We start from the raw sequence: 26,437 nt of genomic DNA, 5'->3' as shown, positions 1-26,437 counted from the left end.
GGATTTGAGCTCCGATCAATAGTTTTTTCGCTACAAGCGTTTAAATGACAACACCGTTTTTTGTTTAGAAAAAGGTGGGAATCCTACTGCTTTAACATGGAGTTAGATGGGGACTGGACTGGGTTTGTAGTATTTGACCTGATGCTTTTGGCTACACTGTCCGTGATCTCCCGAAACGGTTGTACGATGACATTGATTCCAGTTCCCATCTAACTCCAGCACTCTTTTAGATGGCGTAGAGATCTAACTACAACAGCAAACGACGTGGACCTGTAAAAGTTAGTTTTGTTTTGCGCAGACCTCGTGCTCTTTACTATACGTTAAACAGGCCAGTGTGATTGACATATAAAGACATATGCCCTGGTCCAAGTGCTGACTTTCTAACGATGGCCGAGCTATCAGTGGAGCAGTGAGTCTGTGCATGGCAGGTCGTGGATTGAGATGTGAATCTTCAAACTTGCTGTTACACTGGTCGTGTTTTTGCGTTATTTCTTACAATTAGCGGGCTAAGTCTGCCAAGGAACGACCGTTTTTCACTGGGCATAGCGTAGCATCATCAAGGTCGCCGATCTATTCGAGGGAATGCAAATGACTGGCCGACTGCCTCAGTGACAAACGGTGTAAGGTCGCATGGAAACTTTGAAAGCCGTGTATGTTGCGCATGTATCCTTCGAACTCAGAACATGAAGGGGAAAACGTCATCGATCCGATCCGGGATCCCGGCCTAGGATCTGCTGTTCGCAGATCCATTCTAGTTATTATTATTTTTTTTTCACCGACTTTGTTCGCATGGAAACTTTTTTACCGTTCCACATACAGGTCTGAAATTTTGCACACATATTCTGGCGGTGAATATCTCGGGACAAATTCTCCACTTTTTTGCTATGTCACGTGGTTCGGCCGCCATATTGGATTTTGTGTAAAACTTTTAAAAATCTTCTTCTCAAGAACCACTGAACCGATCGGTTTCAAATTTGACATGCAGCTAGTAAGTTACGAGTTCTTTAAAGTTTGCGAAAATAGTTCACTTCCGGTCAAAATTCTGGAAGCTCGCTATTGGTCGAATTTGTGACGTCACAAAAAGTTCTTAAAGTTCATTCGTTCTGAACGTATTCTGATGTATCTTGAGCTGCTCATTCTGAATCTGCTTGTATTTTTTTGGTATCTGCAAAACTTTTTGAGATATTGGCAAAAAACTCAAAAAACTTACGTAATTTCAATGACCTGTAACTCGAGAACTATAACAGCTAGAGGTGAGCAACCTGCACGAAATTGTAGCCCAAGACATGCTCTTTCGAGCATTCGTCAATGGATTTGAGCTCCGATCAATAGTTTTTTCGCTACAAGCGTTTAAATGACAACACCGTTTTTTGTTTAGAAAAAGGTGGGAATCCCATTGGTTTAACATGGAGTTAGATGGGGACTGGACTGCGTTTGTAGTATTTGACCTGATTCTTTCGGCTACACTGTCCGTGATCTCTCGAATACGTTATAGGATGACATTGATTCCAGTTCCCATCTAACTCCAGTACTCTATTAGATGGCGAAGAGATCTAACTACAACAGCAAATGACATGGACCTGTAAAAGTTAGCTTTGTTTTGCGCAGACCTTGTCCTCTTTACTATACGTTAAACAGGCCAGTGTGATTGACATATAAGGACATATGCCCTGGTCCAAGTGCTGACTTTCTAACGATGGCCGAGCTATCAGTGGGAGCAGTGAGTGTGCATGGCAGGTCGTGAATTGAGATGTGAATGTACAAACTTGCTGTTACACTGGTCGTGTTTTTGCCTTATTTCTTACAATTAGCGGGCTAAGTCTGCCAAAGAACGACCGTTTTTCACTGGGCATAGCGTAGCATCATCAAGGTCGGCGATCTATTCCAGGGAATGGAAATGACCGGCCGACTGCCTCAGTGACAAACGGTGTAAGGTCGCATGGAAACTTTGAAAGCCGTGTATGTGGAACATGTGTCCTTCGAACTCAGAACATGAAGGGGAAAACGTCATCGATCAGATCCGGGATCCCGGCCTAGGATCTGCTATTCGCAGATCCATTCTAGTATCACTTGTATTCGTGTGTTTACCAAAAAGCATACCCCTTGTGACTTCCCAGTAACTGTAGACAGACATACAGTACTGTATATTGTAGTTCATGTCAGGTGGATGGGACACAGTAGTGTGTTCAGGAAAAGTTCAGACACCTGTACATATGAAGTTGACAACAGAAATAGCCAGACCGTATAGTGTTGTAGTGTCTGTATATGCATTGCATCAGCTCTTTTATTTGTGTGACCTTGGTCAAAATTACATCATATAAATTTTGATACGTATATCAATTTACATCATTATATATGCATTTTAGTGTTTGTTGTGAAGAAAGTTAGATGTACCTCCCCTAATATTCTCAAGTAGAGTCAAGGTCACAAGGAGTTTTTCTTTTTCAGCTGAACCAAGAACTTGGCTCCCACATCATGATCTGAGTAAAAGGGGCTAATGCTGGTCATCCATTGGTGGGGGTGTTTAGGACATATCACTAATTATGTTACAACATGTCATGTGGTCAGGAGTAACTGTATTCTGATGTAAGGTAGAGGATTAATAAATCGGCTTTGTTTAAAGCAATCAAATGCAACAGAGCAAGGAATATACAAGGAGTTAAGAATGATTGTGTAGGTAACTTTGTAAACTAAGATGAAGTCTTCATTTTTCTGAAGCACACGTTCCGTCATATAACCCAATCATGCCAGGTGCACACAGTGTGAATGCTGTGTTCACATGATAAGAAACTCAATTTTAACAAGCTGTTTTAATAATCCAATGAGTTCGTAATTTCTTCTCCCAGTGGAGGGTAATCTCTCACAAATGATAGTGTACACTCTGCATTTAAAATACTACTGCTCACCGAATGAATTACCCACTGCCTATTTAATGCTACACCACAATGGTGCATAAGGTTTTTTCACTGGCATGATGGTAGTGGGATTGACAAGTACAGGAAACTGACGTTCACCTTCAAGTCAGGAATATATATTTTTATCCGATTGGTGCTTTACATCATACTCAAGAGTATTTCATTTGTTCGATGGCAGGTGGCATTACAGTGGGCCAGGTACAGCCTGGAGGAGTTAGGAGAATACTATTGCGGTATAAATATTGAGCATGCAACTGAAAGTTGAGACTTGATGAAATGTTTAAAAACGAATGACTTCAGGATTGTGAGTTCCAAAACCCCATTTTATTATTTCATTAATTAATTTCGGTACATCATAAAATGCACTGGCACAAGAAGACATTGATGAAAGCTGCATAAAAATCACAGAATGGTATGGCAGGTGTACAATTATTTTATATTGCCCAGCTCTACAAGTCACTACATTTACATCATGTGGAGAGGAAATGGTTTAACTTAAAAAATGTTTTTGCGAATTGCTAGATCAAAAGTGTTCCTATAAATTACATGGTGAATTTCTGATTAAAAAGTAAAGTAATAAATGGACTTTATCAACATTCCCTTTCGTTTACTTTGCTCCTCGCACATTACGGCTAACTATCTTCATGTTCACGCCAAACAATGATCTACATTCCCTCCTAATGTAAGGAATCATATCTTATTGATTTTTAATTTTTTTTTTTTGACTATAGCTGACATAGAAAGCTTTCTGACAACTCCTACATCAGCAGGTCAGAAAGTTAACAACCGTCGGGCAAATCTATACAAGTATTTTACCCAATGTTTAGATACCACCAATTTTTGGCTTGGGCTTTAACCTTTGTCACCCTGCCTTGCTAAATCACAGCCTTGCCAACTGGGCACACCAATCTATACTATTTTCCTTCTACATTTGAGAGTTTCATACTAGTACCATGTTGCATGAACCAATATTGTGAGTGTGAACAGACCCATACTCTCTACTAACAGGGTCCATTTCACCAAATTACAAAGTGCTTATAACATATTTAACCATAGCCAACTTCCATGGCAAAGCAGCCACTGCTGCTGGCATCGGTCAAGATATTTTTTTTGTTTAAGCAACTATACATCTGTGTTGCAAGACAAATCCCTAAGTGAAGTGTACAACATGAATAATTTCAATAGAAATGAGAGCAAATATGCCTGTGCCCCAGGAAACAGTTCTATCTTACTAACCTTTGATTTCCACATATAAATCGTTACTGAAACCAAGTTAAATGTATCTCTAATGCACCATTATTTATCCTCCATTAATATTACACTTCATAAAACAGTAAGAAAATCTTTCAACATTTGATCACTTTGCTAAGCAAAGATTAGAAACAGAATAGATAATACATAATAGATACAACAATATGAAGAGGCTGTGATTAACCTGATCTCTTGTAAGCTACAATTATGCATTGTTTAAATTCTTAAGGACTATACTAAACATCAAAAGACAAGGTAATGGTTATTCATATCCAGGAGACACACAAAAGCTAGACATTTAGTAGGCCTGGTGTTGAAATTCCAAATACAAGTATTTACATAATAGCAAAAGTCAAGCTTGGGTATATGGTGCCCGTTTGACGGGGAAACCTTGAGGGGAGCCAAAAAACATCCACAACATAACTGATAAAAACCCAATACCAGTCGGACTGAAAGAGTCTTCATAACAGTACATGTATCTTTCCATACACATATCCAAAGGACGGATCTGCGTAAAACGAATCATGCATGCGTGATCCAGACAGAATCTGTATCTCTAATTGTGGGTCACAACTACTTTTAAAAAAACAAAATACATATATAACGGGAAAAAAATACACACAAACAAACGATTCAATGATATACTGTGTGGTGATCACAAGGGATAGTAAGATAGGACGCACAAGATTTTAGTGTGGAATGCACAAGAAATGCACATGTACAATAAGGTTTGTGGGTGGATTTCAGAGTAAGCAAAGCCTTGCTTTAAAAGTTACATACGCATTTTACATTATACACAAATTTTCATCCTATTGTTGCATACAATAACTGTTTACTTTTAAAATACCTTTACTGACTACACAGAATTTACAAAACGTGGTACAAAAGCGGGAAACATCATGAAGCAAAACAATGTTTAACATCATACTGTAGATGGCTCAAAATGACAGGTTCTTGAATAGACGAAACAATGTAACGCCATGCAGTTTCCACAGGTGTGCACCTTAAGTAAAACCCTTGCATGTATCCACAACCCGCTTTCTAAGAATGAGCATCTGATTCAGAGATAAAGACCCTGTAATATTATCTGAACTTTTAGAATTGTACTTTTAGATTCCAAGTCATTTTTTTGAATTTTTAGAATTGTACTTTTAGATTGCAAGTCATCCCTTTCCAGTAGGACAATGCCATTCTCTGCACTGAAACGAAAATCACACATAAATATGATGAAATTCAAAGAACGCTAAGCTTCCGATGTATCCCCAAGCTTGGTTCATGACCCTGGTGTTCTTCTTATTAAAGAACACTTAGGGAAAAGTGGCACATCTTCTTATGTTCATAAAGATCTAAAAGACAATAGGTGGGTCAGAAATTTCTTGATTTCTGGGAGTGTGAAATCAGAAAAACATTTTAAACCATTTTGATACTACTTAAAGCAGTAAATGATAACTAATACAAAGCAATCAGATTTCCAGGAACAAGTAGACAAAACTTGTCTTTATTTATTTATTTATTTGATTGATGTTTTATGCCGTACTCAAGAATATTTCACTTATATGACTGCGGCCAGCATTAAGGCAGGAGGAAACCAGTTAGAGCCCGGGGGAAACCCACGACCATCTGCAGGCTGAACTTGTCTTCACACTGGGGTATAAAATACCCTGTCAACGCAAACCAGTAAACCGACATTGTGTTCATTTTACCCTATTTCTTCTAATTTTGGGGGCACTCTTTTTAGCCAGCATACATATAATTGTAGCAGGAATATTTAGTTTCTTCTTTTCTCACATCGTCCATCTAATGAACAACATACTCATATCTTTACTTTTCCAAAAAAGCTGGGAAAGAAATATAATATTCTGCTTTCAGTGCGATTAATATCTGTCCCAAAAATTAAAAGACTTAGGATATTCATACAGCTGACTTATTTGACTGGTGTTTTACTCCAAACTCAAGAATATACATACCGCTAACTTCATAGCATATATCTACATGTATACTGAAGTTACATTGTTATTGTATTGTGAATACTATGGCTAATGAAGACAGATCACAGTGGGTGTCACAAATGCAGAAAAATAAACATGCATTAAAACTTAAGAAAAACTTGAACACTTTAAAATAATATTGTAACATAACAATAAATGTACTAAGATTGCATTTCCCTTTTACAATAATACACATGTAAAACAAGAATATTTTTAAGAGAAAAAATTGGTTTCTTGAAATAAAATAGAATCATCGCTGAACATAAAATTGCCGCATTGTATTATTTTCATAGAATGAGATAAAGATCGATCAAAGTATTGGTGCGATATATTATAATGTATACACATGTACATATATATCTTTAATAGAATCCATGGACAATGTCGGTGACGTATATACACATACATGTACGTATCTCCATGTGTATTAAATAACACACTCAAGGAATTATAGTTATATCTGTGACAATAAGGTATGAGGCGAGGAAAGTAGCTCCAGATCTCAATCTCTGCAGAAAGCATACTTTTAGCTGATATAACCATCCTGACAGATTTTCAGCAACCTATTTCCATCTATAACAGGTCTCATCCCTATATGCCCTCATAAGTTACACACTGGTCATACATACAATGCACCAGCAAAGAAGGATTTCAGTCAAGTGCACCACTATACATCAAGCTACAAGGTTTACATTTAACTGACTGCAGTAGACCACCAGTATATAAATTTTACAGCTTTTGAAGGAAGCTGAAGTCTCTTAGAACAATAAATACATCTGAAGAGGGTTTGTGGTCATGCTTGTGTACATATATATCTGTTCAGGCCAGAAGCATATTACATTAACAGATCTCTTCAATTCTATGGCTCATGCTCCTTTCACAATGCTGAAGTAGTGTGTCAGGTATGGGCAGGACAACATGAATCCTTGGTTATATTTGTACCTGTGCCACTAAGGGCACATTAGGAACCACTTCGGGTGTGGACTAGACTCGCCAGAGGCCTGACTGAGCAGGGACTGAGGAGGACTACACACTGTGCACCAGGAACTGGATCTGGACAGGCTCTACTGTTCCAACCAGGAGGGCTTCTCAGCATTAGGGGCTTTCAATTTGATATTAAACTGCTTGAGTGTGGAGTCCAGGGCAGACTCATTGCCAGTGAAGTAGGCAGACACTGCATTGTGGAACAACAGAAGCTGTTTGTGCATCACCTTAACCTGAAAACAACAACAGTAGAATGTTTAGAAACAGCACACTTGAATTTTCTTATTTACTAACAAGAAAATGTTTGTTCTGTGTATGTAATTGATATTTTGCTTTGTATTCAACGTTAATTCCATTTATAGAATGGCACACTCCAAGAAACTGAATAAGTTATTTGAATGTTGTGTAACACCATATTGAAGAATTTTTTTCATTTATACAATTGTGGTACGTTTTACAGGAGGAGGAAAGCAAATTGCTCAGCGTAAATTACTAGTTACTGATGAACTTCTTCAAGAGTGACAAACCAATACATGCTTGCACAACATGTTGATGGAAAACAAGAGTGCTTCAAAGAATGTTGAACTGTAAAAACCAGCACACAAAAGTGGTCCCACAAACAGAAGATTGGGGGCATTCACAAATTCTGTGACAAGACCAGGTTTAAACTTGCACTTCATGTCTAAGAGACTAAATAGCGAGCACCTTAGCCACTCGGCCACAGCTCACATCCTAATCCAAGAAATTCAAGACGAATAACATGAGTAGCTAGCATGTCCCACACCAATCAATAATTTCACCAAAGTAAAACCATTACCATTTTACCACCAAGCAATGTGATTAATGAAATAAATAACGAGAAAACATTTTATTTACAAACTTTGTGAACGTGAATGGGTCCAATGAAAGGAACCACTGAGGTCCAACTGTATCTTAACAGCAGACCAAAGTTGCCTTATGATGAACAATACCGTTACTGTCATCGTCAGAAAGAAAATGAGTTCTTGATTCATTCGGTGATTCAATCAAACTGGTACTGGTACACACCTTGTTTTCATCCAGAAATTTGAGCTTTACGGCAACGTCCGATCTGAGGCGATCAAATTTAGTTTTGTGCTCCTCAAACCTGCTCCTGGCATCATCGAGTTTGGAGGCTGTGAAGGAATCCTGTGGTCCCAGCTGTAAGGAGTCTACGTCATTTCTGTACGCATCATACTCCAATCTACAGCAGCAAAACAATACTTTCACTTACATGAAAAAAAAAAAAACAGTTCATATCACGCAAATTGCCAATGTTGATCTCGCAACAATGGACCCATTGTTCTACACGAGAGCAGGGTGTTCAAAAAGGGCAAGCAGCAGGCAGCTGTCTACTGATGTACTGATGTTCCTGTAGCCGCCTACTTCGAATATCCTTACTGTTCAAATCAATAGTAACTGTGACATCACTTTCAATTCAGCCCCTTACTTCTGAACTCTGACCTCCACCTCCACTTCTAAATGAAAAACCTTGGTAGGCACGAGGTCCTATCTTGTGAAGTGAATCTTCTTGAGTATGGCTTCAAACACCAATGAAATAAATAAATAAATAAATTACGGCACACCTCTCATGTACACAGAAGAATCATTAAGTTTGCTCTTCGACCCCCCACCACCCCCCATCTCCGCCATGCCAGATGCAAATATTTATTTGATTGGTGTTTTATGGTGACTTATATGTCGGCGGCTAGCATTATTGTGGGTGGAAACTCACAACCACCCGCAGGTTGCCAACAGACCTTCTCACGTACAGCCGGAGAGGAAGCCAGCATGAGCTGGACTTGAACTCACAACGACCCCATTGGTGAAAGACTCCTGGTCATTACGCTGCGCTAGCGCGCTAACCAACTGAGCCACGGAGGCCCCCAGATGCAAATACATTTCCTCTCTAGATACAGTTCTTTTAAACTAGGGTAGAAAAACACTGGAGAAAAACATCGCAGATGTACTGTTAGTCATGTTGCTGCACAGCAACCAACAGATAATCTGAACACAAATGCTCATAGATGCCCTTCCTCTCGTCTCTGCTCTTACCTGGCAGTTTCATAGTTCCTGATTGTCACCACAGTATCCTCCATCGTCTTATGGACCAGTGTGTTCACAGAAGAGGTGAAGAAGTTCAGAGCTCCTGCCATGCAAACAGTTCATATCATGCATATTAGAAGTAAAATATATTGTATATTGAAGCAGGACAAAATATGGCAACATAAAGTAACAATCAAATGCATACTCAAGTATAAACAATACTAAGATAAGATAGTGTACCAAATAATTAACTTGTCAAAATTACATGTGTTATGTATTTTACATATATACAAGTACCTCATAAAAAATAGTAATTGTAAAATTTCACCATAATTCCTTACCACCCTTACCCTAACACATTATGAATTCGTTTAAATATTAACTTGATGGCAAGTAAATAATTAAGAGCTAACTGACCTCCAAGAGAAACTAGATTAAGGTTTTAGCAGTGTATGAAGGAAGTCTTACTGAGCAAAAACTGACGGCATGGTTCAAAACCGGTTTAGGATACATAGAGGCCATTATTGGCGTACCTGAAGTGTCCTCAAAAACATAATGTGATGTGAAATGAACAAATTCAATGTACATGTCATCAGTCCTGTAAGGCTGAAATTTCAAAAATGTTTGAGAGAATAGTATCTGTTTAAACTACACGTTTTTGCTTGACGTAAAATCAGGCAAAAGTGGAAGTTATCGATGGAGTTGACTTTTTCACTTGATCCTTCAAAACTTACAGAAGTGGTATTGATATTTACAAAACTATCTAGGTCGTCTTGATATTTATCCTTAACCCTCTGTTTTTCTCACCAAGGGTTTGGAAATGGAGTAGCTCTTCAATTTATTTATTTATTTGATTGGTGTTTTACGCTGAACTCAAGAATATTTCACTTATATGACGACGGCCAGCATTATGGTGGAAGGAAACCGGGCAAAGCCCAGGGGAAACCCACGACCATCCGCAAGTTGTAGGCAGACCTTCCCATGTACCAGTAGCTCTTTAAGATATCACTGATAATGATATTAATAGCAAATGACATAATTACATGTGCCACACCAAAACTCGGCCTTATTACATTATTTTAAAACAAACTCCATGTATCAACATATGACATATACCAACATGTAAATAACTAAGATAATAGAACTGATTTAACTGAAATATTTTTTTCACCATAATGAACATAATAGGAGGTACGAAAATTTAGGCCAGTATATTATGGGTGGAGGAAACAGAAGCGCACTAAGTAACCACCAAATTTAAACATTGCCAAATTTTACATGTAACATACGGCATATTCATGGAAGGTAAGAGGTGTTCCATCGTCATGTAAAACTACACGAAAGAATAGCAGAAGACATTTATTGCCTTTTGATTCTGAGAACGATGGAAACTGGGTAAACTTCTTACATTCTGAAGGTGGATAAATACCACAAGTGGGAAAACGCTGATATTTATGTATTTATTTATTTATTTAACAGCTGTACAATACCTAATAAAGTCTCTCCGTTCTTTACAAGTACCCTCTGAGTTTCAGAATTATATGTGAAATCTTCCTGCAGATCAGGCGCTTTCTGGGACAGGTCCATAAAAGCTTCACTCAGTTGACGTTGAGTCTGAACCACGTGGTAGAAGTGACTAGTAAGAGCCCGTGCCAATCTCAGAATATTAGCATACTTTCGTTGTGTGTCTCTCAGCACCTCGATTTGTGCTTCAAGCTCCAAGTCCACAGTTTTCGAGCCTTTACCGAACCGCTCTGCGATGTACTGCCTGGTGCACTTGTATGTGTTGATACTCCATGCTTTTATAGTCTCTAGCTTTGAGGAGTTGGGGTGGGTAACTTTTGGCACAAAATCACCATTCTGATGGTTGTTGGAAAGGGGCACGTTACTCGTTGCTGAAAACAAAGAACAAAACACATGTATAAATTTTTGAAAAAAAAAAACTACTGTATATGGCTCTAAGTGAGTGAGTGAGTGCTTGGGGTTTAACGTCGTACTCAACAATTTTTCAGTCATATGACGACGAAGGAGTCCTTAGGGTGCATGTACGTGTAATGTGCCTCCTTGTTGCAGGAGGGATTTCCATCGCTCTTTTATTTAGTGCTGCTTCACTGAGACGACTTACCGAAGGCAAGTAAGCCGCCCCGCACGAGCCATTATACTGATACGGGTCAACCAGTCGTTGCACTATTCCTCTACTTAGTTACAACTTCCTCTTTTAAAGTCTTAGGCATGACTCAACTGTGCTATCCGGGCCGGTCTGGCTCTAAGTAAAAATGTATCTACTTGACTGGTGTTAATCAAGAATTTTTCTCTTTTGATCTTCCCAAAGACAGTCTTCTGTATCTTGCCATCTACAGTACATTCAGGTAATACTAAGTTCTGATCGATAGGAGATAACCCACTGATAAAATACCTTCCCTACAGCTTTGTAACACCTCATCACATTTCTTTCTTGAAGCATGGATATAGATGAAATGCCATGGTGTGTCTCTACACGATCACTGTTCGCATGGAGTATTGATTTTTAAGTTGAATGTTGACAAAGAAATTATTGATTCACTAGTGTAATTTCTCAATGTGCACTGAGTAACCTTTATGAAACTGGCGGGGAACACATCCAGTTTGCATGTATACAAAGCTTAAACTATTTTGTCTTGTACGTCAGTTATTCAGGAGAAAAACTACCAGTTCTGACAAATGATATAAATTGAAAGTCAATATCATGCCTCACAGCTCATGCAGGCTTTAATAAGGAATAAGCCAGAATAAGGAAGTACATATACCTGAACAAGGTATTTAACCTTGTTACTACCTATATCTTGAGACAAGATGTCAATATACAGCGTATATATGTACAAGCAGTCTGCATTATGAATACAGGCTGGCACATTCTACTGGGGCATACCTGGAGGGACAGTATAGGAGTGGGTTAGTCGGCCTCCAGATGATTCTGGGTCATCTGGACTGCCATAGTTGAAGCCTCCAAAGTCAGAGTTGTTCATCTTCTGAGGACTGCCGCTTTGAACATTGGAGCTGAGATCGTTGAGATTGGGTGCATCCTCCAATATCTCCTTCAAGTCCCTCTCAAACGTGGCATCGTCTAGGGGTTCTGTAGGACCATTGCTGACATCTGCCATTGTGTCCCTATCAGAAATGGAAATCAACCACAAAGATGTAACAATATCATGGAAAGGCACTGTTCAGTTCACATGTACTTTACACAAGCCTGCATGTCCTGGCATATCGTAATCAACCAGTCACAGCCCTCCACTGATTAGGTCGTGTGGGCTTGTATATGTAACCAGGTTGTAGTTCACAAATGTGACTTCCACAAGCCCTACAATACATGACTAACATAATTCACAAACTGACATATGGTAGAACAACCACAACAGCTGTGGGATTAACCTCAGCTTTCCTCTGAGGAGTAAAATAATTGGTCCACTCCTCTACCAGTTTGGGCACACACATGTGCATTTTACATCATTTTTCTAACATCTGAATACAGTCAAAGATTGGTAGATGCATATTTCAGATAACATGAGTGTCAGAATTTACCAGCAAATCATGTGCAACGTTTTAAAACAACCTTTCAATGTAGGTGTTACTTCCTAAAAGTAGGAAGACAGTAAAGCAATGCGATAGTCAGAAAGGTAACAGCTGTGTCCCTACTGCCCTCTCCCCAGTTCAATAGGCAAAGGGTTGTCTATTGAACAACTACATGAGTACGTGCATGTGCTTATGTGCCTAGAGCCTTGTCAGTGTGGTCACTGACCAGGCAATAAAAGCACAAGTAAACATGCAAATGTCCTTTTGTGTCTGCTATGGGATATCTGTTATATCAGTACAACGCATGACAGTTCCAACAACAAGGAGTCAACTCCCATACAAGTACACATACATGGCATTGAACTGATCATGTTCACATGCTGTGTCATGTTAATAATTTCCAAATCTCAGCTCTTCGTGGTAAACGAAACGTAGAAAGCTTACGATTGTGTAGGAAATTTCCATACCAAAGTCTCCATGTAGATGCAAGGTTCCAGTTATCAATTCACACCCATACTGCTTACAGCGCATGAACCACTCTCTTCATTCGTTTAACATTACTGCCACAACCAGCAATTTTTTTTTTTTACGCAATCGTGAACAACACCGAGGTCATTGGATTTCCGGTGATGAAAAAGGAAGTGATGGCAGAAAACACAACTCTCAACCTTTGTTTTTAATAATACTTTATACTCCAGTATTCTCTTTCTCAAAAGTATGCAAAACATTATTCTAACCCACATCTTAAGCAACTGTATTCTTGAAAGCTTATTAAATTAAAGTGGTTTTGTGTGAGGACACATGAAGTGGAGCTAACCTTGCACAAAGCAACATGTGTAGCACAGGCTCCAAAGGGCAAGCTTGTCTAGCAGTGTCAGTGATGTCAAGCGAATGTAGAGAGTGGCACTGTTAGAAGTATGCTTAAACACCCTGGATTTTTTTTTTTTTTTCAGACACTTTCAGTCTGACTTGCAGCAAAGTAGACCAAGTCTAGGTAGCCAATCTGTATGCTTGCTGATTTCACTGTAGCCATCCAAAACAATCCTGATTCTGTTTCGACGTTGAACGCATGAAGGGTTGTTGCTTACTGCCATGTAGGCAATATTTCAGCCATATCATGGTGAGAACATATTTAAACCTGGATGCAGGGTTTCCCACTTTTCAATTTCTCATATCATATGTACTGAGAGAAAAGGATCTTTTCAATCACTCACACACAAATCTGACTCATCAGAGAATCAAAATAAGTGCTGACTTTTACACTCTGACTCTCTTGTAAATCGCTGTGTGCAGTCACGGTGCAGCAAGTGTATCTAAAGTCCTTCCTCCATATTCTACCTCCTTTTTGGCATCAAACCATCACCAAACACATCATTTAAGACTGGCTGCATGATCCTCGCAGCTGACTTGTCAGTTCAATTTCCATATTTTTTAGCGAGTGATTCTGATATTTTAGCATACCTGACTCGCCGTGATTTCACTTAACTGTGGAGTGGTGTACCCCTGAAAGGGATACAAAATCGATGCTGATTGGTTGAACGTGGAGACAGGGATTCCTGGGTAAAATCTTGCAGCCTTGGTCACGCTTGAATAAATGTACCAAACCTAAAATTCAGCTTAGCCAAGACTTGCCTATCTGTCACATCCACCTATCAGAAATCCACTCTGTATCCCTTTAAATCGAGCGACACAAAGCGATGTGAGAGTTATGGTGGAATAGAGCCCCAAATGTGTCAGAGTAACCGTAAGAAAAAGTTACCACATCTTTACACATGCATTAAAATTTCCCTAGTGTAAATCAACGTCAAATGAGTGGTCAACATAATCAACTAACCTGTAGCTAGTGAAGTTTTAATGTGCGTGTGAAGATGCGGTAAAAGCTCCTTACCATCTTTAAGGCACATTTGGGGCTGGATTCAACCATAAATCTCACTTCCTGATGCTTGATTTAAGAGTTACATCACTCCGCAACCATCAACCAGTGATTTTGACGAGAGAGACGGAAATATTTCTTTGGATTTCAACACAATTTAGAACACGGAAAGCATTTATATTTGCAAGAATTGTAATAAAGGTGCTCTTCTCTTCAATTCACACCAGAAAGAGGAATGTGCTGCCATTAAAGAGCGGATTTAGAAGCCTACTGCATTTCAGTAAGTGCTTAGCAGAATGGACTGATCAGATTTTTTAGTTCAAGGATTAAACTTTAAGCAGGTAAATATCAAATATTGTTGAGAACAGACTTCAAGGTTTATTTAGTTTAGCCCGAGACCTCGGCCTAACGGTCACTTATATCTGGGACTGCTGGCCACCCTTATCACGCAAGGCAGGAGGACCCCGATTCCAGACCCCTTCCTCATTCAACTCTGATGCGTGCACATTAGACTCGTTCCGACTACAAATATAGCACGGTAATTCTGAAAGCTGAAATATTTACACGCATTTTGTCACAATCGCTATTTGCCTTTACATGACCATTCTCCTGTAAATTTTAGCCGAAGTCGAAATTAGGATCATATTTAGCAGGTCACAATGCACTACAATGTTTGCAAATTCGCGTCTCTCCAGTCACATGGCTTTCTGTCTGCCAAAACTAACAACCAGCTGATCATAACATAGTGACGTCATGAAAGGTCAACCACACGTGCTGGAAGGAACAACCCTATTTATTAGGCCATGATGTCAACGGCATGTGATAAGTCACAACTGTGAATTATCTTGGATTACAGGTCATAAAGGCTACAGAACGTGGAAAATAAATGGCAGAGGAACAGAGATTGCCTTGGTGAACATACTTTATTGGAGTTTGATTTGAAGTGCATGCATTGGTTCACTTTGACGGATTTTTGTTGCGTGGAGATTCTCAAATAGCTGTTCTAAAATACCAATATCATCACCTGGAAGACTCCTCGGCTGTGATCTATGTTTAACCCCATATAAAAAGTTCACAGTCGAGATCTTTGGCTAAATTTAATTGATCTACTTGTATTCTTGCAGCATTCAAACAGTGCAACTGCCTTTCTCGCCATCCTGTGCTACCTATCCTCTTAGAACAGCAGACAGGGTTACAGATTGTGACTGCCGGTCATCTTTTATTTCTTCTGCGTGAAGATACTCTAACTGTAAAACGACAAGGGTCTCGGCAAAAGGTCAAGGAATAGAGTGACCATCATTTTATAAGAAAACATACTAAAACACAGTCTTGTTAAAGGTCAAGGCAATGTTTCTACAAGTCAATCCAGCATAAAGGTAAGCAAATCTTGACAGCGCTCTGTTGTCGTCGCTGGGACAGTCCCAAGTGACGTGTCCGCCCCTGTCAAAATCTGAATCATCTCGCTTATAAAAAAGAATCATGAACAATGCATGAAAGCCTATTACATATCATGCAAATGCTAAATCTGCGACAGTAGAAAATGAATGGAGACAGAACGGCCAAACAAGTGGCTCTACTTACTGCACATTGATAGGTAGCCGCCAACACGTTTACACGTCCACAATGCAAATGTCTGTGCGTCGACAACAACTTGTAGGAATATGACGTAATCTCGCGAGAAATCACGAGACAGGAAATTGTGGTCTGCTGTGAAAACATGTGGACTGGATTCAAACGTGAAATTACAAAACGTTGAAAGACGTTTGGGAAATGGTATAATAGCCGCTGCTAGTTATTTGACCACAGAAGTAGTCGCAGACGGCGGGGATATGAAAACTGCAGACGATGTACATGCGAGGAATGTAAGTGCGGCGCGTACGAGACTTTGGCCTAAGCTACACACCCTCCGTCTGAAGACAATCATTGAATCAGTCACACATTAGTATCAGTCTAACATGTTCAAAAGATTTACCTGTGACTTAGCCAAATGCAGACTGTGTGCCGTGGGCTACTGCTGGATTATTCAAAATTTAAAAAAAGAAAAACCAACATGAGCTTCTATTACTAAGGTCTTAGCCTATATACTTTGTGTGTGGCAGCAAGCTTACCCAAATACTGTTCTAAAGTCTAATAGGCTATCTACAACTGCTCCAACAGTTACTGAACTAACGTATGTACCATCGTTGAAAGAGCTGGTAGTTCTTCCCAACACCTTTCAGTTTAGGCTGGGTGGTTGGTGAGCATCCTGTGAATGCCACATATGAAAAAATAAATAAAAGAGAAACATTTCTGGAATGCAAACTGCTGCCCCATCTTTATGGTTAAAGGACAAGACAGCACCAGGCTAAAACATATTTCAGTGGAAAACAGGATTCTCAAGCTTTTCAAAAAAGTATCCTACATATTATTAAAAGAGGTCATCTCCCCAGTAGATCCAGGCCTACTTAGATGTGTTGTTCAAATTATACAAATACATTTTTTGTTGTTCATGTTAGCGTTTAGTCAGCATGCAGTTGCTAAGTAACAAATGTCAGAGGCAGTGAAAAATTATTAGGGATGCCGAAGGGTTATGGGAATGAGAAGACGGCATCTCACTGGACTATGCTTGAAATTAATTATGTGTAATTCTCATGATATGATTTTTTATTCTCTAAATTTACTATAATTGAAGAATTTATATTTTGTTTCTTTGTCTTTCTCGCATACAAGGGATGATTTTTTTTTGCTGTTTTCTTCCATAAAATACTGTAAAGTTATTGAAACGCCGTGTTCAAGCCAAGGTTCTTTCTCTGACGCCGGCTATAACTAGGTCAGAGCTGCTCTCATCTTTGAAGCCACCACATCAAAACTGAAGCATAAAATTGAATGATAGTCCAATGCATAGATCAACCTCAGTGGTGCTTAGGTTTATTTCCATTTGTTTCAGAATTGAGCATGAATCTAGTTGTACAAAAATAATCCTATTGTAATTTTATAAACATTTAACTGAGGTCAAAATCACCAGCACAACCCCTCCAGAGGCTAGGACCTGAACCAGGAATACCTCAGCCATGCATCTATAGCAGGCTTACTGTATTAACAGTTCAAACAGTGGAAGAAATATCCTTCCAATTTGTCCAATTTCCAAGAAATCTATTTATCACTTGGACCTTCATGACCGAAATCAACAACTTTATCTGTCCTAGGCTACTGCTTTGACTATAATACTGAAAATACCTATGTTAAAAAATATCGGCGTTAGAGAGCTAGAATAAACATGATGTCACCCAGCTGGAGACTTGATAAAGCTGTGTCAAAGTTTCACCAAACCTTTACTGGGTTAAACAAAATCTAAAAAAAAATATTTAATACCAGTTTAAGACACTTTGAATGATATTCTTTTCATGGACATAAACATTAGTCAGATGCTGTCTTTCACTTTAAGTAGATCTTCTCAGTGAAAGCCCTTGACACTTGCATGGTGATGGCTTTGTCTGTTAAATTCCACTTTTTTCAATAGTGTTGCACATAGCTGTATGAGGTCATTGGACTGTCCTCAGACTGGAACATGAGGTAACAAGGGGGATGAAGTTTAGCAAAGCAAACATAATTTTTTGTCACTTTGGAGGCATCATCTTACTTCATACCCATCTTCTTCATTACAGATAAAGGGAGGATAGTTTATATTTGCATCCTGTTTCACAATATTGAAAAATAGTTACAGATCCAGATTACAGCACCATCTTCATTTAATTTAATGATATTTGATCCAAGGACAAGAAAATCAATCCATGGCTTTTTTCTGAAATTTACAGTTTCCTCACACCATAATGCTGGCCGCCACTGTAGAAGTGAAATACCCTTGAGTACGACGTAAAACACCAATCAGATAAAAAAAAAAATCGACATATAATTCAGAAATGGCACAAGATCAGGGGATAGCTTTCAGGTCCCAGTGTGCAAGGGAATTGATACATTTAGGTGACAACTCTGTGCCTCACCTTAAGAAGAATGTCAGAATTTCAAAACAGCACACTGTGGAAAATAGCCTAATTTTAAACACCAAACACTAAACATTAACATGTATTCATCAACCATCAGTAAATTCCATTTTTAACATAATGTTTTATATACTGAATACAGTGTACATATTGCATAAGTGGGAATGAAAATTGTTTCTCATTTGAGCTGCTGTCCCTTTTGAGGAATGACATTTAAACGTGTATACTACCTGCCTGTAAGAATACGAGGTGGGCTTTCAGCTCTTTTCATTTTGATTATAATATACACACTTTCTGAACAAGCTTATTGTTGTGACTGTTTACAGCTCAAAGACTTCCTTCAGTTGTATAATGTGCTGACAGAGCAATGCTTCATGAACTGTATCTCAAACTTCAACCAACGAAAAATATCAGCAGATGAGGTAAGTGTAGATGATACATCAGTCATTTTGAGATGTAAATGTGACATGTTTACATGTATCAGACATTGTCTCACTCTGTAATTTGCCATTTTTATTGACGATGGCGACAGTTTATATGTTGAAATTTTTATACAGAAGATAATGGTTTTTGTCCAGAATCGTCTAATTTTATAACCGTTTATTTTTTAGGGAAAAAAAATCATTGTATCTCTCCGTTTAGTTTTAATGAAGAATGGTAGTCTAGTATCATCTAAAAAAAAAAGTATCCTTAATAATACATTGTAGAGAGCCATTTCATTAATTAACTTAATAATACAGATATATACAATTTCGGCAAATTTAGAATATCCGATCTTATGTATCCAATTTCTGTGATTAAGTAGATAATAATTGATATATGAATATATTATGATATATATATCTGTGAATATGTATAGATTGACATGTATTGTTTCACGTACATTTTGTGTTTATTTAGAAAATGTATTGGCCTTCGTTGCCTGTATATGTTGAATTCATGCCCCTGTCTGAGTCTGATACACAAGTTTAGAACTTTATTCTGTCAGTGTGTTTCCACAAAAAAGCATATTTTCTGGTAAAACAAGTTTTTTGTGGTGAATAAATTGAAGTACTGTATTTTACCTAAAATTTTGTTATGACTGGATAAGAAGTTAAATACTATGTTAAGACTTAAGCATAAATACATATGAAACTTCAACCATGGCTTAGCCATTAAGTTTGCCTGATTCTAAGAGCTCCATTTATCTTAGAAAAAATGTATAAGGTTTGGTTTTAAGAATGATATCCTACTAGAAAAGGAAAATCTTGAGGTTTCAACACAAAAGTAATATTTTATAAGCTGATTTTTAACTTATAGGGCAAATACAAATATTAATCAAATTAAATCAGGAGCTTTGCGTGGTAGTAAGAATGATTAAAGAAACTGTACCACAGATTTCAGGGCAACACTTAAATAGGTTTTATCTAATCAAATTTTCTGAATTTATAAAGAATAGCTCAAATTATTGCCTTTTATGAAATATAGACTTGTTTTGTGCGATGTGTAGTGTTAAAATAATACTAAAGTTATATTGCTGTTTGCTGTATAAATTTTAGGAATTTTATTACCTATTTTGAATGGTAACATATGCACAGACTAGAGTGATATTTTGTGATAGATCATTATTTAGGCTACTCTAAACTAATTTGTTTGTGTACCTGGGGCCAATTTTTCTGCTGGATCTATTTGCAGATGCGGTGTATTAATCTGTGTACAGACAGATATGTGTCGTTTAACCAGCGGTTAATGCGGGTTTTCATGGAACAGCAAACCAGCAGACAAGAAGCCATGATAAAAGAGGCTGAGAAATTAGCAGGTCAAGGGAAGATAACCCAAGCATCTCCAACAGCAATGACTGATTCTGCAGAAAAATGAGCAGAGATGTGAACTCTTTGACATTATTCAGTTGAGATGATCCCTGTGGGAGAATCTGTTAAGGGATTTTACGTTTGTTGAAATGATCTCATAGTTTCAGCTTGGACTAGTGTGTGAAAAGCAGGTACATTTGATATTTGTATTGATAGAAGAAGTGTGTATGATATCAGTGAATAGAAAAGACAGATATGTGAAATGTAACAATATCGTGAGACTCACTTCATTTTCAACCAAGGTGAAGACCTGAATAAGGGTAGAAAATTCACTGAAATATTCACCAGAATGGTTTGCGTGCTTATGTGGTGTCATGACTACTTTATATTTTATGTCAAACTGGATTTTCATTCAAACTGGATTTTCAATATGTTTATATCCTTATGCCTACTGTTATAAGGAGACTTGCATGTAGATTATGTAGCATGATGATACCACATAAACAATTAGCCTTTATATAAAACAGGACATGTTTTTTCGGATTTTGTGTTCAATGCAAATCTTCATTTCTGTGGGGGTTTTTTTTTTGTTGCTGGAAAACCAAATTAATTTATCTTTGAGTTTCATCTGGGCTCCTGACAGTTACGTGTGTTTGAGTGAAAGAAAGTTTGAAAGAGTTGGTGTATATGTGGCGGTACACACCAGGTTATGAAAGTTTGTGGGAAATAGTTCTGTCACATGTTGTTTTGTTGAATAAACTCCATCTTCTGCTTTCTTCATCATACACAAAAGAGTTATAGCAAAAGCTATGCATCACCTGAATTTTTAATAATATTTATAAATGTATATAATTATACATGCATGATTTTATATGTACTGGTGCATTTCCCTCTTGGTAAGTCATCTGTACTTACCAAACACACATTCAAAGTATATGTAGATTTTTCCAGATTTAATACTTTAACTGACAGCTCCTCCCAGTACCATTATAAAACATGAAGAGGAAAATATAAAGTTTAGAAATTGCCGAGAGAAATCCCCCAACCACATGTGCATTTATTGTTTTCTGAGGGCGAGGTACTTTGATATCCAAGAGTGGGACTAGGAGGGATAACTCCGACTTGCAATATAGGTGGGTGGCTGAAGTAAATGAGATTTGGAGGGTATAGTTATTGTCACTTGTTTTCAAGGTACAGTATTTCACAGCATACCAAATCAAGTGGAAACAGAAGAATATGGACTAGCCCAGGGTTTCCACATCATGCGTATTTGTACAATTCGATCGAGGTCATACAGTGTATCAACAGGGAAATAGTTGTTTATCGGCAAAGTGAAAACCGTCAGCCACTTTGACGTTTTATTTCTTTGTCTTGCTCATTCCGCTTGCCATAGTCAATTGGTCCTTGATTTATTTATTTATTTATTTGATTGGTGTTTTATGCCCTACTCAAGAATATTTGACTCATACGACGGCGGCCAGCATTTTGGTGGGAGGAAATCGGGCAGATCCCGGGGGAAACCCACGACCATCCGCACGTTGCTGACAGACCTTCCCACGTACGGCTGGAGAGGAAGCCAGCATGAGCTGGATTTGAACTCACAGTGACCGCATTGGTCTCAGGAGAGACTCCTGGGTCATTAGCGCTGCGCTAGTGCGCTAAGCGACTGAGCCACGAAGGCCCCCTAAATATTTGTCTTGCCAGCCGCCAAGCAGACTTTCGGCCTTTGACGCGTCAAATGAAATACATGTACCTTGTTTCAGGCTCGAATCCAAGTGTTATGCATTTCGTTATGGCTTTCAGGCAGGAAGTATTGGTGAATTAAATAAAAACGTGTGGAAAACGTAAAAATGTGAGGCCATTATGTAAGATTATGCATATTGCAGCCCTATTTAGTTTTACATGCAGGTTTTACAGCTTGTGATATTTAAATCGAAAGGTAATTTAAATCGACATTTGCATCTGTTAAGGAAGAAAGCGACCATGCATACTAGAGAATAACTAGACACAATTTATGTCTCCACAGACATATACAATTATCAAAAATACTTACGAAAATATAACTGGATGGATTTAAAGAGGCTATGCCGAAGATTTTGTGGCAAAAATATCCATATTTGCTGATCAATTCAAATTTTGTGTATTTAACAACAATGCCTAAAATTATTACCTATCGGTTAATATTAGACTCGTACCTGTACTTTTTGTGTAGTATTTTTTATAATGTTTATATAGTGTTAAACTTGAAAACAGTGTAAAAAGTTATATATATCGAGAACTTTATTACGTGGCTAATATTTTGTGAAAGGTAATTTACTTGGCTATTTTAAAATAAAAGCAAATTTCACCGGCGCTAATCGATGTTTTGCGTACGGTTGACTAGAAGCCTGCAGCCATATATGTTTCAGGGATGCTACAGAAGAGTGAAAGAGTAAGATGACATATCTATGAAATTTTAAGAAATATTTTGCTTTGCCACATACTATATGCAGCGAAGCCTGACGAATTGTTCCGCTTCATGTGCGATACGATGGTAACGGCGTGCCTGCTAGCTTAGGCTGCTGAGTTCTTGGTGCACTATGTCTGTGTACCGTAGCTAAAGTTAGAATATAACGCCTGCAGCTTATTTGTTTATCTCCACACACATCTTTCACTTCACCAAGATTCGCCCATTACTTTTTAAGCATTGAAAAACTGATATTAACGTTTTTGCATAAGTGGTGAACACAAAACTTGAGAGAGATGCATCCAAAGAATATTACAGTCTGTGTGTTACTTTACAATAGGCTTGGGTGAGCGGAGTGTGGCATAAGCCCATGTGCATGTGCTGGTGCAACATGTCCGGTGAGGAGACTTGTATACAGATGACTTTTATAAGGTGAGTACAGACGAAGTGACCTATGTGAAATGTGTACAGGTGACTTTTATAAGGCGAGTACAGACGAAGTGACCTATGTGAAATGTGTACAGGTGACTTATGTGAAATGTGTAGGCTACATGTGACTTGTAAGGAAGGTACTGGTTAGGTGACGTGAAATGTGAACAGGTGACTTTTATAAGGTGAGTACAGGCGAGGTGACCTATGTAGGATGGGTACAGGTGGCTTTATAAGGTAAGTACTGTATGTATGCGAGGTGTGCACAGGTGACGTTTATGTATGCGAGGTGTGCACAGGTGACGTTTATGTATGACGTGTGCACAGATGACGTTTATGTATGTAAGATGTGCACAAGTGACGTTTATGTATTGTGCACAAATGACGTTTATGTATGTTAGGTGTGCACAAGTGACGTTTATGTATTGTGCACAGATAACGTTTATGTATGTAAGGTGTGCATAAGTGACGTTTATGTATTGTGCAGAGATGGGGCGTATTGATATATCTCCAGATGAGGATTATATATGTGAGGTTTGCAAAGTCATTAGCCACATCGAAAGAGTAATACATGGGCCACGTATAACGGCTTGAGTACGATAGCGTGTCTTGAAAGCCAATTAACTATCAAGTTGAAGTAAATCAATCTTACAAAAGGATCTAAACAGTTTGCAGGTCTATGTTACGCAGGTTATCCATATATGCACAAGTTTGTTCAAGAGGCGGGGGTAAATACTCGTAGATATTCTATACTACACCTTCCAAATACTAATCGTGTGGCAGGTATTTAAACGCGTACCGGATACTAGACTTCTAGCTGTTCATAGTGTTTTCTGGTAATCGTAGGTCGGAGAACGTAGGTCCGTAATAGGCCCTATATCCGTGTGTATTATCTTTCTTTTTTTCTGAAGTATTTGCAAAATATGAACATTATTTAAACAGAGAAGGAAAATTTATTGTATTTTGAAACAGACCTGCTAATTTGTTGTACCGAAATACCTCTGTTACACTAATGGTGAGCTTTTTTTCTGTTTTCTAAGCCGGCATACTGTATTATTGTAGAGCGCCTATATTTCTGACATTTTCTGTCGAAATTTCCAATTTACATTCATGTCAAATGCTCAGTTTTGCGCTTTTGTGTCAACTAAATATATCAAGAAATGTTCACCGCTAAAGTTCAGACAAACATTTTCAACGAAGGCAGTCGCCAACAAGCCAGATCTACATCTTTCTATGCATCTGTTCAGCTAAGCTGGGTGATCGTTTGACATTTGCTGTAGTGTTTACTCGCTGTGGGCAAGGGGATCTCAAGACCGAGAACAGTCTCTTGCTCGTGTTTACAGTCTCTGACAACCTACACGAATTTCCAGAGTGGGGCACCGTCTGAAAATTCAAGGTGACTGTACTCTACCGAGGTAATGCGATTATGAAGGTAAAAAAACCCATAGATTAACATGACAGAAGAGTTGAAACTTGTCAGCCACATCAGTTACCCCGAGTACAAAAGGCGTTGAAACGTTAGCATATTAATATGCAACTTGTGGAGGACGAATATATGTGTAACCGCATATAAAGAGAGTAGATGACGGTTTTCCCACACTATTCGCAGCTTCACACGCAAGTATGAATGCAATCGATGCAGCCTACCCTGTTTCTTCTAAAATTTGGGACACCTGGTCTGCTCATTTCAGCCAATATATATGTAATTCTAGCAGGAATATTGATTTTGTTTTTTTCTCACATGGTTAGACCATCTATTGAACAACATAATCGTGTCTTTATTTTTCCAAAAGGCTGGTAAAGAAATGTAATATTCTCTACTTTCAGCACTAATATCTCTCCCAAATTTTAGAAGAATTGGGGTACACTGCCTTATTCCAACAGTTCAACTCTTGGAGGAAGACTCCTGTACGTTGATCTGTCTATCACACTTGTCAACTATGTATGCGTGTATTGTTTTCAGATTTCGTCATATTAACATCGATTCCTCACTGCAGCATCATGTCCATGATACTAATCACCATCAGATAGCTTTTAAACACTTGAGCGACAAACGCGGTGTAAAGAATTACCGGCCCAGTGCGTACATACGCTGGAGTTAATCTCCCCAGGTATACTGATATATTATGTATAAATATCTGTACCAGGGATTTTTTTTTACCATGTAGCGTATATGTACCATGTTATGCGTAAATGGCGCATTAATAAATGTGAAACAGCAGCAATATTGTGAAGTGCGTGCTTAAACACCATACCGATTTATCCCCCGTCTCATAGAGCATATCTGGGAGCCGCTACAGCTGACTCAAGAATTAAAGCTGTTGCACGAAAATCATAAATAGTTAGAGGATCGTTATGCTGAGGCCGCGAGTCACTTGCTTTTGACAGTGCATTAGCACAGTGATGAATACGCTTAACTTTATGTGACGATGTGCATTAAGTACAGGGACCACGGCAGAGGTTTGAAAATCAGGGGCTGCCTATGCTAATATATAAGGTGAGCTGAGATGATAGGCTCTAGAAACTCTGTTAAGCCCCGTCCAGACTGTCCAACATCACTCAACTTTTGTTGACTCAACAAAGGTCAACAGCAACTTGATTGCTGTTGAGATAAGTAGAGTGTCCCGTTCACGCTGCACATCAGATGGCTAAACTTTGTCCAACACAGTTGACGTGAGTTGAACGGTGTTGAGCTGTGTTTTTTTTTCGATAAATTGGAGGGAAATCTACATATTTTCTCTCCAATGCATGAGACACAATGGCGAGCAGCCGGAAGAATCGTGTTGCAGGGCTTATCGGTTGCACTTTTTGTCATGGCTGTTCGGCGTAGAAGACGTCTTATCATGAGACCAGTTTCTCTCTTTTCTCGCCAATTTGCGCAGGTTATGTGCTTTACGACGGTCACGTTATTTCCACACACCCGCTGATTGGCTACTTTCACTCAACTTCACTCAACTTGTTGACAAAAAATACACATGCACATTTCCGATTCAACCGTGTTGGATAGTGTGGAGTGTTGCTGAACGAAGTTGAGGAACCCGTCCAAACTATTCAACACGTTTCAATTTTGATGTTTGGACGGGGCTTTATGCCCAAGATAGCTAGGGATAAGTTTTCAGCCATTTTTGAACGGCGAGTGAGGGTTTCAATGAATTCTAAAGTGAC

General features: G+C 38.5%; 2 protein-coding genes across 2 annotated transcripts; one reads left to right on the top strand and one right to left on the bottom strand.

Moving 5' to 3' along the window:
- Nucleotides 1-2,983: 2,983 nt before the first annotated feature.
- LOC135472562 (arfaptin-2-like) lies at nt 2,984-16,263 on the bottom strand. The gene is made up of 6 exons (XM_064752117.1): nt 16,209-16,263; nt 12,111-12,349; nt 10,693-11,097; nt 9,212-9,305; nt 8,186-8,360; nt 2,984-7,371 (listed from the first exon to the last, which is right to left on the bottom strand). Exons 2-6 carry the CDS (start codon nt 12,340-12,342, stop codon nt 7,219-7,221), a joined length of 1,059 nt encoding a protein of 352 aa, XP_064608187.1. The 5' UTR covers nt 12,343-12,349; nt 16,209-16,263; the 3' UTR covers nt 2,984-7,218.
- Nucleotides 16,264-16,313: 50 nt separating this feature from the next.
- LOC135472563 (mitochondrial import inner membrane translocase subunit Tim9-like) lies at nt 16,314-20,681 on the top strand. Its single transcript, XM_064752118.1, has 3 exons — nt 16,314-16,489; nt 18,934-19,029; nt 20,282-20,681. The coding sequence occupies exons 1-3, from the start codon at nt 16,457-16,459 to the stop codon at nt 20,462-20,464; spliced, it is 312 nt and encodes a 103-aa protein (XP_064608188.1). The 5' UTR covers nt 16,314-16,456; the 3' UTR covers nt 20,465-20,681.
- The last annotated feature ends 5,756 nt before the right edge of the window (nt 20,682-26,437 follow it).

Source organism: Liolophura sinensis, chromosome 8, assembly GCF_032854445.1.
Source record: "Liolophura sinensis isolate JHLJ2023 chromosome 8, CUHK_Ljap_v2, whole genome shotgun sequence".
Taxonomy (NCBI): domain Eukaryota; kingdom Metazoa; phylum Mollusca; class Polyplacophora; order Chitonida; family Chitonidae; genus Liolophura; species Liolophura sinensis.
Note: the sequence above shows the minus strand (reverse complement) of the source record. Positions and strands in the feature narration are given on the sequence as shown.

What these genes read in the sequence shown, in the direction of transcription:
- LOC135472562 (XM_064752117.1), bottom strand. Translation starts at nt 12,342, where the DNA reads ATGGCAGATGTCAGCAATGGTCCTACAGAACCCCTAGACGATGCCACG. An exon ending in GAACGGAGAGACTTTATTAG is followed by an intron (nt 9,306 to 10,692) that starts GTATTGTACAGC and finishes TTTGCATGGCAG; the next exon opens with GAGCTCTGAACTTCTTCACC. An exon ending in AGGAACTATGAAACTGCCAG is followed by an intron (nt 8,361 to 9,211) that starts GTAAGAGCAGAG and finishes TTGCTGCTGTAG; the next exon opens with ATTGGAGTATGATGCGTACA.
- LOC135472563 (XM_064752118.1), top strand. Translation starts at nt 16,457, where the DNA reads ATGAAAACTGCAGACGATGTACATGCGAGGAAT. An exon ending in ACGATGTACATGCGAGGAAT is followed by an intron (nt 16,490 to 18,933) that starts GTAAGTGCGGCG and finishes GACTGTTTACAG; the next exon opens with CTCAAAGACTTCCTTCAGTT. An exon ending in GAAAAATATCAGCAGATGAG is followed by an intron (nt 19,030 to 20,281) that starts GTAAGTGTAGAT and finishes ATCTATTTGCAG; the next exon opens with ATGCGGTGTATTAATCTGTG.